The 11,967-nt window shown below is 39.7% G+C and overlaps 4 protein-coding genes across 9 annotated transcripts in view; 1 reads left to right on the top strand and 3 right to left on the bottom strand.

Annotated features, from left to right (window-relative positions):
* The first annotated feature begins 665 nt into the window (after positions 1–665).
* ognb (osteoglycin, paralog b) lies at positions 666–2,892 on the top strand. Its single transcript, XM_031844296.1, has 6 exons — positions 666–818; positions 922–991; positions 1,223–1,387; positions 1,467–1,669; positions 2,127–2,219; positions 2,338–2,892. Exons 1-6 carry the CDS (start codon positions 720–722, stop codon positions 2,506–2,508), a joined length of 801 nt encoding a protein of 266 aa, XP_031700156.1. The 5' UTR covers positions 666–719; the 3' UTR covers positions 2,509–2,892.
* Positions 2,557–5,666, bottom strand: uqcc5 (ubiquinol-cytochrome c reductase complex assembly factor 5). Its single transcript, XM_031844297.1, has 2 exons — positions 5,348–5,666; positions 2,557–3,105 (listed from the first exon to the last, which is right to left on the bottom strand). Exons 1-2 carry the CDS (start codon positions 5,499–5,501, stop codon positions 3,017–3,019), a joined length of 243 nt encoding a protein of 80 aa, XP_031700157.1. The 5' UTR covers positions 5,502–5,666; the 3' UTR covers positions 2,557–3,016.
* A 389-nt stretch (positions 5,667–6,055) lies between these two features.
* kctd6b (potassium channel tetramerization domain containing 6b) lies at positions 6,056–10,023 on the bottom strand. Of its 5 annotated transcripts, none has more exons than XM_031845233.1 (3): positions 9,962–10,023; positions 8,756–8,857; positions 6,056–8,285 (listed from the first exon to the last, which is right to left on the bottom strand). In XM_031845233.1, exons 2-3 carry the CDS (start codon positions 8,780–8,782, stop codon positions 7,599–7,601), a joined length of 714 nt encoding a protein of 237 aa, XP_031701093.1. In that variant the 5' UTR covers positions 8,783–8,857; positions 9,962–10,023; the 3' UTR covers positions 6,056–7,598. The 5 variants fall into 5 exon arrangements, with proteins under 5 accessions (XP_031701093.1, XP_031701091.1, XP_031701090.1 ...); XM_031845231.1 differs by having other exon boundaries at positions 9,813–10,014; XM_031845230.1 differs by having other exon boundaries at positions 9,874–10,014.
* Positions 10,024–10,122: 99 nt separating this feature from the next.
* abhd6b (abhydrolase domain containing 6, acylglycerol lipase b) overlaps positions 10,123–11,967 on the bottom strand; it is a 7,309-nt gene continuing 5,464 nt past the window's right edge. Inside the window, exons 6-9 of one of the 2 annotated variants that reach the window (XM_031845448.1) lie at positions 11,008–11,165; positions 10,809–10,863; positions 10,627–10,727; positions 10,123–10,455 (exon numbers count right to left, since the gene is read on the bottom strand). In XM_031845448.1, the coding sequence (XP_031701308.1) occupies positions 10,270–10,455; positions 10,627–10,727; positions 10,809–10,863; positions 11,008–11,165 (500 nt within the window). In that variant the 3' untranslated portion in view covers positions 10,123–10,269. Of the gene's footprint in view, positions 10,456–10,621; positions 10,728–10,808; positions 10,864–11,007; positions 11,166–11,967 lie in introns of both variants that reach the window. The other variant, XM_031845449.1, reaches the window with a different exon arrangement.

Genomic DNA, 11,967 nt, shown 5'->3' with positions numbered 1-11,967 from the left:
TCATTAGGAAACAAAGACACATTGCCTCATGGAAACTGTTCAGGATACAGTTTGTAACTGTCCAGTTGCTACAATGCTAAAATGTTTTATCATAATGCAGAAAAAGGGATTACAGCTGCTCACCAGAACTCCTCCACGATTAATAAACAAACTAAAGACAAATATTCCTTCAGAAATAGAGTCACAGCCATCTCCTAAAGAGACACGAATAACTGCTGTTACTGAGTTGGTAGTTGAACTGAAGTATGAAGCTGAAAAAGGGAAATATTAAAAGATAGTTCTCTCTCTACAGTTCAGTGATTCATTTCACTAATCACTCCATTTTTTTCCATCAATTACTTAAATTCAGGACCACTCTCTTTCCAGTAACGTTATTTTGTCGACTAAAGTCAAGTTTAAAAGCAGCGTTCATCACATGTACCTACTGATTATCCTATATGCATTTTAATCATCCCTTTGTGCTCAATAGAAACACTTTTCTGTCCGTTTTCTACACAAAATTAACAATACATCTCTTTAGAAGCTTCTGACCACTGACAGCAACACAAACACAGCATGTGTTGAGTTAAAGTCCGTTTCCTTTTCTCACTCAGCAGCAGCTTAATAAAAAAACAAAACACAAAACTGGACGGAAAAAAAGATTTCTGCTCACATGAACCTCTCGATCGCAGCCCAGCAGACGGACCGCTCTCTCTCCTCTCGCCAGCTACTAAGACACAATGATGCAATTAAGGACTTTACTTTTGACATCTGTGATGCTCCCGTGGATGCTGTCTTCTGCAGCAAAAAATAAAAGCATGGAAGTGAGAAAACCTAAGGTAAAGATATCTTTCTGGGGGTTTGAGCGGGGTGGAAGAAATGCACAATAGTCTGGAGTCGGGGATGTAAAGAATAGTTATTAAGATTTCTCCTTTTTTACAGAAAAACACTGCAAAGGTTCCAAACTTTAATGTCCTTCAAGACACCAAACCAGCAGCTCCAAGAGCCCACGGTAAGGTCCGTTTAGACAGATCCAAGTTCTCAACAACAGTTTCAAAGCCGATTATGCAACACTTGCTGAGGCATTCTTCCACATTTTTGTGAATGTAGCTAAAGCCCCATATTATGTAATAACGGGGCCGATTAAGTGTCCTCATATAAACTCTCTGGTGTAGTTTTAAGCTGCACTGTCACATCGTTTTCTGTCCAAAAGGTGATGATGAAAACATTGTGATGTTTCCAGAGCTGCCGACTTGCCTGCTGTGTGTTTGCCTGAGCGGGTCCGTTTACTGTGAGGAGGTGACCCCGGAAATGTCGGCCGTCCCGGCGCTGCCAAAGGAAACGGCGTATCTCTACGCACGTTTCAACAAAATCAGAAAAATCAGAAACCAAGACTTTGCAAACATGGGTGAATACAAGTCATTGTGATAGTTTAGTCTTCAGTGAATGTCATCTTTCAAGCTCACTTCCTTTGTTTTGTCCCTCAGCCACAATAAAAAGAATCGACCTAACCGGGAATCTCATCTCTGAGATAGAAGACGGAGCCTTTTCTAAACTTCCACATCTCGAGGAGCTCACTCTGGCAGAGAACAGACTGACTAAACTCCCCGTGCTGCCCGGCAAGCTGGTGTCGTTCAACGCCAATTTCAACCGGCTCAGAACCCAGGGTGTGAAGGCGACCGCGTTTAAAGTAAGTCTGCAGACATGATGCACTTTGCATGCGTTTGGATGTTTGATACAACAAGCGGCCCTCTCACCAGAATAATAAAGAAAAAGCATTTCAGGGACCGTTGTTGTATGAACTGTAATTAATGGTGGAAGAAATAAAACCTACAGCTTGGTGAGAGTAGAAACCCCCCCGTGAGAGAGTGAGACATGTATTTCAATACCCGAATATATTCTTGGAATTTCATGTGTGAAAGCGCAGGATAGATAAATATAAAATATAATGTCATTTAGACAAGGGTTTAAGATTTAATTATGAATTCATATTTGTATTTGTTTAATTTTTAATTATGTTTGTTAAAAGGGCCAAAATGTTTCACTTGTTGTGTTTTTGTTGCCGTCTTAGAATACAGTGTGTATATATATATATATATACTGTATATAGCCACTGCTTATGCCAATAAGCAGCTTTGTTGTTGCAGAAACTCACCAGGCTGACATATCTCTACCTTGGAAACAATGAACTGGCAGCAGTGCCCCAACTTCCAGAGTCTCTGCACGTCGTTCACCTGCATGTAAGTTCACATGTGACTCACAGACGCTCTGGGGAAGAAAGTTGATTCTGTTTTGTACCCGTCAGAAGAAAGCCAGCGGTTGTAGCTATCCTAGCTGTCCTGTGTGTTTGTTCTGCAGAACAACAAGATCTCCACAATAACAGACGAGACGTTCTGCAAAGGCAACACCAGCCACTACATCCGCACCAACATGGACGAGGTGAGACTGGACGGGAACCCCGTCATGCTGTCCGAGCACCCCAACAGCTTCATCTGTCTGCAGTCGCTCCCTATCGGATGGTACAACTGAAAGTAACCCAGAGCATGCTTTTGACGGAGGTAAACCAGTCACAAAGTGTAGTTCTTATGTTACATTTAATGTAGTCAACTCTAGTGTACAGTGTACGATCTCTTAGAAGCAGACAGAAGTCATATCATTACAGAAAAACAATATTTAAACAAGGATTGTTTCTTATCTTAGATGATGTTGCACAGATACTGGCAGATTGTGATGTCTCTACATACAAAGACTCATTTCTGTATCTTTTATTTTGTTGCAATTTAGTTGAGACGGTTTTGTCTCGGCATGTGCTATGATATGAACATGTCGATATGAGACCATTGTTGAGATGATTATTACTGCTAATAGTTCTTATTAAAGATAAACTTGCATGCTTCTCCATCAGCCTTACACTCTTGACTCCTTCATAACTGTGATACAGTTGTTGCGACATGCTATGAAGTACAGTCCAGCCTGTAGGAAACAAGTCAGAGAGTCCAAGAAGGTGTCCTTAGTCCACATTAAGTCCCACCATCGCTCACTTGGCTGCAGGCTCATTAAGAACCAAACCATCTGCTATCTTCTGCTGGTAATCCCGCTCTGATCGTTTCCTTCGGTAGACATCATCTGGAAAAGAAGTAAAAGACTGAATGGGACACTTGAAATACAGGTCTGATGCTGTTAAAGCTGCAGGAAGTGATCAATAATATTAATAATGACTGCATACCATTTAGGTGAGCTAGTTCAAAGGGTGCACTTAATGGAGCTGAGCCATGTTCTTTCAAGCAATGACAAATCTGAATGTCTTCAGTGAAGAAGGTTTATACCAGGACACGGAAAACCAAAACAGCTGCAATTCAGTTATGATATTGAAAAGAAGAATAAAAGAGAGTTTGCAACTGCAACATATATGCAGTAAGGAAGCAGTTCTAACACAAACAAGCAGAGGAATGACGTCCATTTCTCTGAAGAGGAAAACAATTTCCTGTGTCCCTGAATGGCCTCAGAATACTACAGGATCAAATATGCACGGCAGCTTTTTCTCATTTGTTTTGTTTTTAACACGAGAGGATCTAGTTCTCCTGAAGTGCCACATCTGGAATAAATGGTTACGGGGTTCAGTGAGAGCAGCTTTTTAAATTGACTCTCTACAGGTGTAGCTTCACACAAGAGCAATAACAACAGATATGTGCAGTGGTGGAAAGTTGATTTATTCAAGTACTGTCCCAAAGTACTACGTTTGAGGTACTTATACTTTACCTTTCATGCTGCTTTATAGTACTTCTACTCCACTACATTTCAGGGGTAAATATTGGACTAAGTGTACGAAAAGTTACTCCTTATTTTTCGTACGTTTTCCTACGAAAGTCAGCAACTTGTGTTAACTTCTGCTCGTTACATGAATACAGTCTTTTCAAAATAAAGTTTCGTCTTCACAGAATACAAATCAGTCAAATACTTTGTTAGGTTTAGGCAACATAACTAACTTAGGTTTAGGAAGAGATCGTCAAATGCTTTGTTAGGTTAAGGCGACAAAACTACGTCGATTTAGGAAAAGATTGTGGTTTGGTTTACAATAACTTCAGCAGTGTCGTTACTGAAGTACATGAAACATAAATCACCGTTCATATTGGGCAGCAAACAGCCGTCTCTTGGGTCAAACATCGGTAATTGTTGGACCCATCCACCTCGTCTTCCTCCCACCCTGTGTGGCCTTTCTTACTTCCTCATTCATGATTTGGCGGATAACACACAAAATGTTTTTTCTGGGATATCTACGAATTACAGCACTTTATTTTGAAATCCCAATCGTTTTTTCCCCCCAGAGAAATGTGATGTGTTTTGAATGTGAAGAAAGTTTTGAAGATGAGCAGAAATTTTGCTGAAACACATATGAGCAACTAAAGTCCATAAGTTTATGAATTAATAAAAATGATTTTAAAATGAATAGGTGCCACATGCACATTTAAAGAGGTCAAAGACACAAAAAAAGATGACTACATCATGCCTACATATGTGCTGACTCAGCAGAAATAACACTCAATGAGAAAAGTTGATCTACAGGAGAATAAATATTTGAAAGCAACACAGAATGCCAGAGAGCCTTACAGCACCATGTTCCATTATACGTTTATATTTTTAGGCCTGAAATTAGTGATTTCCTTTACAGAAATAAAGACTTTTTGTTTCCACCATAAATTGATGCAGAAAAATTCACCAGAATGCAGGAAAGGACAGCGGGAGGACCAGCAGAACCCCCACTTAATGTGTCCCCCACCAATAGTGAAGCCAAATCTACACCCTTGTACTTATGTAGCATTTTAAAAGGAAGGGTACTTTAGAATTGTAGTATTTCTTCCACCACTGGTCATATTACAATGATGTGCAGTATGCTGTCTTCTCCTGGTATTAAAGTCTGCATTAGGGGCTGATTATATAAACTCACACTGATAACCTGCTAGTTTGAGACCACCATCAGCCACAGGTAGTTTGTGTTGAATGGAAATCACACCAAGAAATATCATTTAATCGATACTGAGGTACCAAGTCAAGATATATTGTGACATGTATTTCTATGTGTCAGCAGCTGTGCATGCAGCTCCCTGACCTGTACTGTGTCCTTAAAAAGGCCATCTTTTTTCCACATTTCCTATTAGTAGTGAGAGGAGGAGAGGGAGGCTTGAGGACATATTTTAAAAAGGTCAACAAGGGTTGTTGTGGGTCCTAAATCTGTCCACAAAGCACAGTCCTAACAGGAGGCCCACAGTAAACAGTGAGGTACTGAAACAAGCAACGTGCCAACTGTTCAAGTGAAAAAACTGAAGTTAAACTGTCGAAAAACAAACTCAATGTGTGCATGTATACTCACAGAAAGTCTCTTTTCCTATCCTCACGTTGATCATGATCCACTCCATAACGCCTCCGATGCAGAAGAAGACGGGGAGGAACCTGTACGTCCCGAGGCGTTGTTTGCCCGGAACAAGGCTCAGTAGATATTTTACTTTATCACTCTTTCTAAACATCGTAAATCGATATTAAACAGCCTACAGTGCTGCAGGGAAACGTGTCCTTTCTACTTGTTACAAGAGCGTTGGCCGCGAGGATGGGTGCGCTCGTTTTGTGACCCGGAGTAAAGCAAACGAGCGGAAATGTCTAGAATCTTAGAATCTAGACACGAGCCAACGGCAGCTCGACGTCGGAGTACAAACCGAACGCATCCAGGAAGAGTCGTCACATCCGGTTGTGTTATGCGTCATTAAAACACGGAAATACAAACAAAATAAGATAAAAAATAAAATCAAAATGTATTTGTTTTTAAATTAAATACAAAAATAGTTTTAAACACAGCTCAAGTTTGTTTTATAAAGTCATGAATACAAAATAAAAGGGTTTCCAGTGGCAGTCTGCCCTTTTATGCAAAGTAACCTATATATTATATAAAATATATATATATATATAATTATGATAATTGCAATGACACAAACATGTTAGGTTTGTTTGAATAAATAAATGACCAATGGTACAATGGTGAATCTTAAATAGTGTGACAGTGATCTTTTAAAGCTTTTGGGGTCTATGATGTTCAGCCTATCACTGAGTATGGATGCGAGTTTAAATCTATGTATTGAATTTGCTGAAATTTACACCTAATTTCTGTTTTTTGTTCACCCGTTTCTGACTTGGTCTAGTACTTATTAACATAACATTACCTTGGCATTTATATGGAAGATGAGATCTTTTGTAATTTTTTCTTATTTAAAAAATAATAAAATTGGACATTGGACTTCACAATGTGTAGTATCTTAAACACAAATAAATATAGCAGATTATTTTAAGTAAAGTTCATGTTTCCTAAAGGGATTCAATAAATAATCTACGAAACAGGTCACTGGATAGAAATGCAATTACTAAAGAAATGCGTTCCTAGCATTCAGTTTAGAAATTAACTTTTCTAACAGGAAAGTGTTAGTGAGGACATTAGCTGCCATCTTTATCTGTGCTTTACAGCAGAAAAATAGTGAACATGAGGGCCAACTGGCCTACAGCTCTCCACTTGTATCACAATTATGAATGTAACTTGGCAGGAACATTTTGTAAAAACATTTTTTAAATTAATGCCACATTGCTCGAATGCTGATCAAAATGGCTGATAACTTCTCACACAGGCTACTTCATAAGAAGTCCAAGTTCAACCATAAAACAAAACTAATGACTGACGAATGCACAAATGGGTTTATTTTGACTGGAATGATCAAACATTACTGTTGCGATGAGCTCTAAATGGTAACAGTATGATGCAATACTGCAGAGCGCACAAATATATATATACACAAGACACATGCGACGACGACGAGGGTCTTCAGGAATAGTAGCGTACAAGGAGAGAAGAGAGCTAAGAGACTAAATTTAAGATCTACTGGAAATTGGGCAAAAGATAATCATACATTATTATTATTATTATTATTGAAAACCCTTCACGACTAGACAATCCAAATAAGTTCTCTGTTCAGTGTCTGTCGTCCAAAACACGACCAAGACAGCAAATTGTTCTCTTTCCCCCTCAAATTGAGATCTAATCGCACATTAATGCAAATTAAGACTTCGATCTGCTACTGTGTGTAGGCAAAGAGTCTTACACCACGGCTACCTGTTTACATTCCCTTTATCATTGAAATAAACAGATGCAGGTATTGGAACCACATTAAATCGGAAAATACTCCTAAAAAGAATCAACATACCCACATTTTTAGCATCGTTTGGGTAAAAGTGTTTCTAAATAAATACAATTGTAATAGAATCATTGTTATCGGGTCTTTCTGCTTCATAAGAATTGTGTTTTTTGTTTTGTAGACATAAACCCCAAGAATTAATTTCTCTAGAAATGTTATATAAGTAGTGGGAGCACAGATAAAGTGTTCTTGCACTCCAACAGGTGAACAAATCAAGAATTCACATTTTCATTGTTTTTATGGTTTCTGTCTGGACTTTGAGCCACATTTATCATACAAGAAAGAAAAACATTATTATTGACACATTATCAAAACGAGTTATTTTTGTGATCGTGACTCGTGTAACATGGAGACAAATCAAACAGTTGTGAGCAACGCCTCCGCTGGGATTCAGTCCTCGACTTTGTGAGCCGGTCTGCAGAAAGTCCAGTGATGCTCCACCGTGTTCTCGTTCGCTCGCTCGCTCATGTGGTGCACGCGCGTGTTGCGGATGGTGAAGCCTTGTTTCATGATGTAGTCCATGAGGTGAACCCTTAGGGCCACCTCTTGGTGATAGTCACACGGTCCGAAGGTGAACGACACCTGGCAGTCTCTGGTGTCCATCATGTGTTTGCTCCACTTGGTGAAGTTGTTGGAAATACCTTCCAGCAGACCGTGAACCTTCGTGGTTATGGTTAGCTGCGTGATGATAACAGCCACCGGGTTTGAATATTTCGACAGTTTCCGGGTGCTGGAGAGCTCCACGACTTGCTCAAAGATGTCGGGAGGGTACAGCGGCTTGGGGTCATTGAGGCACAGGATCAGAGGTTCGATCTGGTAGAAGTCCGCCTCTTTCCTCAGGAGGTCTGTCTCTGTGAAGTCCAAGGGGAGGATGAGCTCGGACGTCCGCAGGAAGTTCAAGATGTACCGGAAAAGCGTCCCGTCGCGATCGATGAAATAATTCCCCTGGGAATCGCGAGTTGTGGGGAAATCTCCCCGGAACATGGCGCCCAGCATGGAGTCCGGATAGCGCTGCAGGGTGGATAAACTGGTGGTGTACAGGCGGCCTCCCACGTTCAAGGTAACGGGAGAACTCATCTAGGGCAAAAAAAAAGATACGGGAAGATGATAAGAAATATGTTTCTGTGAAGTTTAAAATGAGCATTTGCATCCTGCAGTTGTAGGTGAATGACATGAATAGTGTGGATTTCAGCTGTCAACCTAGCTAAGATCAATTGAGTCTGATACAGAAGTTCTGCAATAAATCAGCTAGTTTGTGGTGTTGAATAATATCACATTATAGTGAAAAGAAACACCTTTCAGTGTAACGCAATATGATTCAACAGCACCGCAAACTACAGCCTCCAGAACGATCAGACGGTTGAATAGACACCTCTCTAAAGCAGTTTTGATAAAATCCAAACATTACAACCTTCATGAAAGTAGGGAAGTTATTAGACTGCATTCATTTTAGATGCTAAACGTAAACTGGTTAAATGTAAATTTAACATCAACAGTGTCAGAAATAAATTGCTCTTATTCTAGTCTGTCTGCTGTCCATCTCTTACCCTATGGCCCCAGTCTCCATTATCCATTTGTAGAACAATACCCACTTGGTCACAACCAAAATAGAGAGGGAACAGATACGCTTTGGCTTAACTCAATTTCACCTGTGAAAAAACAGTCACATTAACATGAGCTGTAACACAGTTATGCAGAATATGATCGACACAATCATGTAGACTTAAAGTCAAATCATGTGTTTTTACCAGTAGAGCCTCCCTGTGCCTGTGTGTGTGTGAGCGTGTGTGTTGTATTACATGAGTAATGATCTACCCATCTGTTGTAGAAGAAGGTGCTTACTTTGTGGTTTAAATGAGCATAATGTATGCAAGATATTTGCATCTGGACACATGTACAGTGTACATTCTGCATTTGACTAAAGGTCCATTCAGTAGCCGTTTGAGATCATAATACATGATATTCATCATCATTTTGGTCGCAAGTATAATCAACTAAGCTAAAACCTCTCTGTAAGTAAAAGTATGCAAGTATAATCAACTAAAACCTATCTTTAAGTAAATGAATGCAAGTATAATCAACTAAAACCTATCTTTAAGTAAATGAATGCAAGTATAATCAACTAAAAGTGCTCAGGAATAAATGTATAATATTTCTACTGAATTGAAACTGAAATCTGACGTTACGTAAGACACAATAAACCCACTAAGTAACTAAATTATCTAATAATAACTATCTAACGTTAACTAGAGAATGCTAGTGAAGCCAGCTAACGTTTTTGATAATTAACGTTAATGGGAAAAAACTAAAGTAGCTATCCAACAGTTATACATTCCACTCTTTCTGCTATGATAAAAAGAAGGAAGCTGGCTAACGAGCAGATTTCGCAAGGAAGTAAAATATATATTTTTAAATATGTTTTTAAAATATATATATGCTGCTAATGAGCTGAGTCCAGTGAGGATGCACTGAGATATGTAGCGTTGAATAAAAAGCGAGTACCACAGTGGGAAAATGGAGTTTATCGTGTTAGCTCGCTAGCTAGTTGCCTGCTAGCGAGCTAACACGGCTAACGTTAGCAGTCCACGAGCCATTACTACTCACGCGCGAGGATCTTAAATCAGCCCAGCTGGAAGTAACAGAGACGTCAAAATAAAAGCCTTACCGGCGCGTTTTTGTGCCTATTACTCTTTTGTTGTTGTTGTTGTTGTTGTTGTTGTAGAAACGATGTGCGGTTTGGTATTTAACGTTACCGTCAGAGATGTTGGCAGCTGTGCTCGACTCCGGGCTGCAGCAAAACTGCGCACACAAGGAGTTTTTTATGAAGGAGGGGAGAGGCGGTCCTGCTGCAACCACAGACACCTCTGCATGAATACACTCACACACATCCAGTACAGATGAAATGCATGGGGCTTTTATTATCATGTTGCAGGTTACCATACAATGCAATGCATTTTCTAAGAAATGCAAAACACTATAAAAAAAAAAAATCTTGCTTTCTGTCACATGTCACAGCTTAGACGTCTGTTTACACGTGCATGTCATGTTCATTAGTCTTTAGTTAGCTCAGGAGGCTTTCTTCGCGCCCCCCCCTGGCCCCTTGCTGCAAGATGATGAACTCCAGGATGAGTTTGGCTGTCCGACAGGGCCTCTCCATCACCACGGAGTGTCCACAGTTCTCCAGCAGGTCCACTCTGCATCCAGGCAACACCTCTGCAATGACTGCGGCTCCAGAGACGTCCACCACCTTGGACAAACACGGGGGACCATACAGTTATCATGTGGACCTGGAGCACCAAAAACCTGAGCCACCAAGTTTTGTACACAGCCACATGCATTTTTAGGATTAATTTAGAAGCAAAAGCTGCCACTTATTTAATTATAGGCCTTGCTGAGTCACTGGATCATCATACCTTACCTGGTCCTTTTTGCCCCATATCACTTGTAAAGGAGCCGCGATCAGATGTAAGTGCTCCTGTAAGGCGTATCTCGATGTCTCACCAACAATCTCCATGAATACTAATAAATAAATAAGAAAGAAACACATTTACTGTATGAACTATCCTGCAAATCCTTTTAAAAAAAAGTGTGTGAACCAACCTTCTTCGTAAAATGTGTTGTGAGGCTGTCGAACATCTACCAGCCCTTGAAGAATCTAACAATGACAGCAACATGTGTAAAACAGCAGCAACCAAGACAGTGACTACTGCAGTGAGATATTATCATCCACTGTGAGTGCACATGACAAAGTGAATCCTCATGATGCATTTCATTTTTCAGAAGAGATGAAGGCCCTGACCTGCTGAGGGATTTTAAAGCGAACATGAGAACAGAGTCTGAACATGTCCTCCATCTCCTCGGGCGTGGTGGGGATCAGCGGGATGTTTAGTGTGTAGTTGCTGTGCTCCAAGTCCTGCAGGTGATTGTCGAATTTGGTCTCACAAGGATGTCTTATACCTGCAGGAGGAAAAAAAAAAAAGAAAAGGAGGAAATAATTAAGCGTGTGTGTCTGTGTTATTATGATCATGTCAGGTCTTGTAATTCTTTAGACAAACTGGTGATCAAACAATAGGCGTACAATTAATCCACGCTCAGTATCAAATTCATGTGCTTTTAAAGTTTAAAGGGGAACTCAAGCTGTTCAGTGTTGCACTTCCATTAAGAACACATTTTAAAAAAAGAGCAACAGAACCAGAGATGTGGGCAAAACATCAAAAAATGTTGGCTCCTACATTTCCCATAATGCAACTCAATAGCCTATTCCATTAGGTCTGTGAGCCAATGGGAAGAGTCTAAGCTTTGTAAATAAACTTCTACTTTCCCAGTTAATTTAACTCCTTTTTTCTCGGACTGAGAAGGTAAAAGTATCTTTGTTGTAAAAACTTTGCTATGAGTAAAACAAAAGACCCAAGAAAAGAGTTTTTATAGACAAAGTTTGTCACCAACATTTTAACGCAAGGTGTGAAAAACAATAGAAAAGATTAGCTTCTTTTATGAGCTGATTTTATGTCGGTCAATGAAGCTACTGTGCCTTTTTTTTTATCCTGAGCGTGGAGGAGTTTAAGAATACTGGAACATATGTTTTTCAATTTCTATATTTTGAAGTCGAGATCAAATTAAAAATGTCCTTTTAACCCTTTTAGATCACGTCCCCGGTTATAATTTATATCTAAAATAATTAACAGAAGAAAATTCTATTTCTTTGTATTTTTACACACACACACACACACACACACACACACACACACACACACACACA

The sequence above is a fragment of the Anarrhichthys ocellatus genome, unplaced genomic scaffold (assembly GCF_004355925.1).
Source record: "Anarrhichthys ocellatus isolate YVR2014 unplaced genomic scaffold, GSC_Weel_1.0 scaffold5, whole genome shotgun sequence".
Taxonomy (NCBI): domain Eukaryota; kingdom Metazoa; phylum Chordata; class Actinopteri; order Perciformes; family Anarhichadidae; genus Anarrhichthys; species Anarrhichthys ocellatus.
Note: the sequence above shows the minus strand (reverse complement) of the source record. Positions and strands in the feature narration are given on the sequence as shown.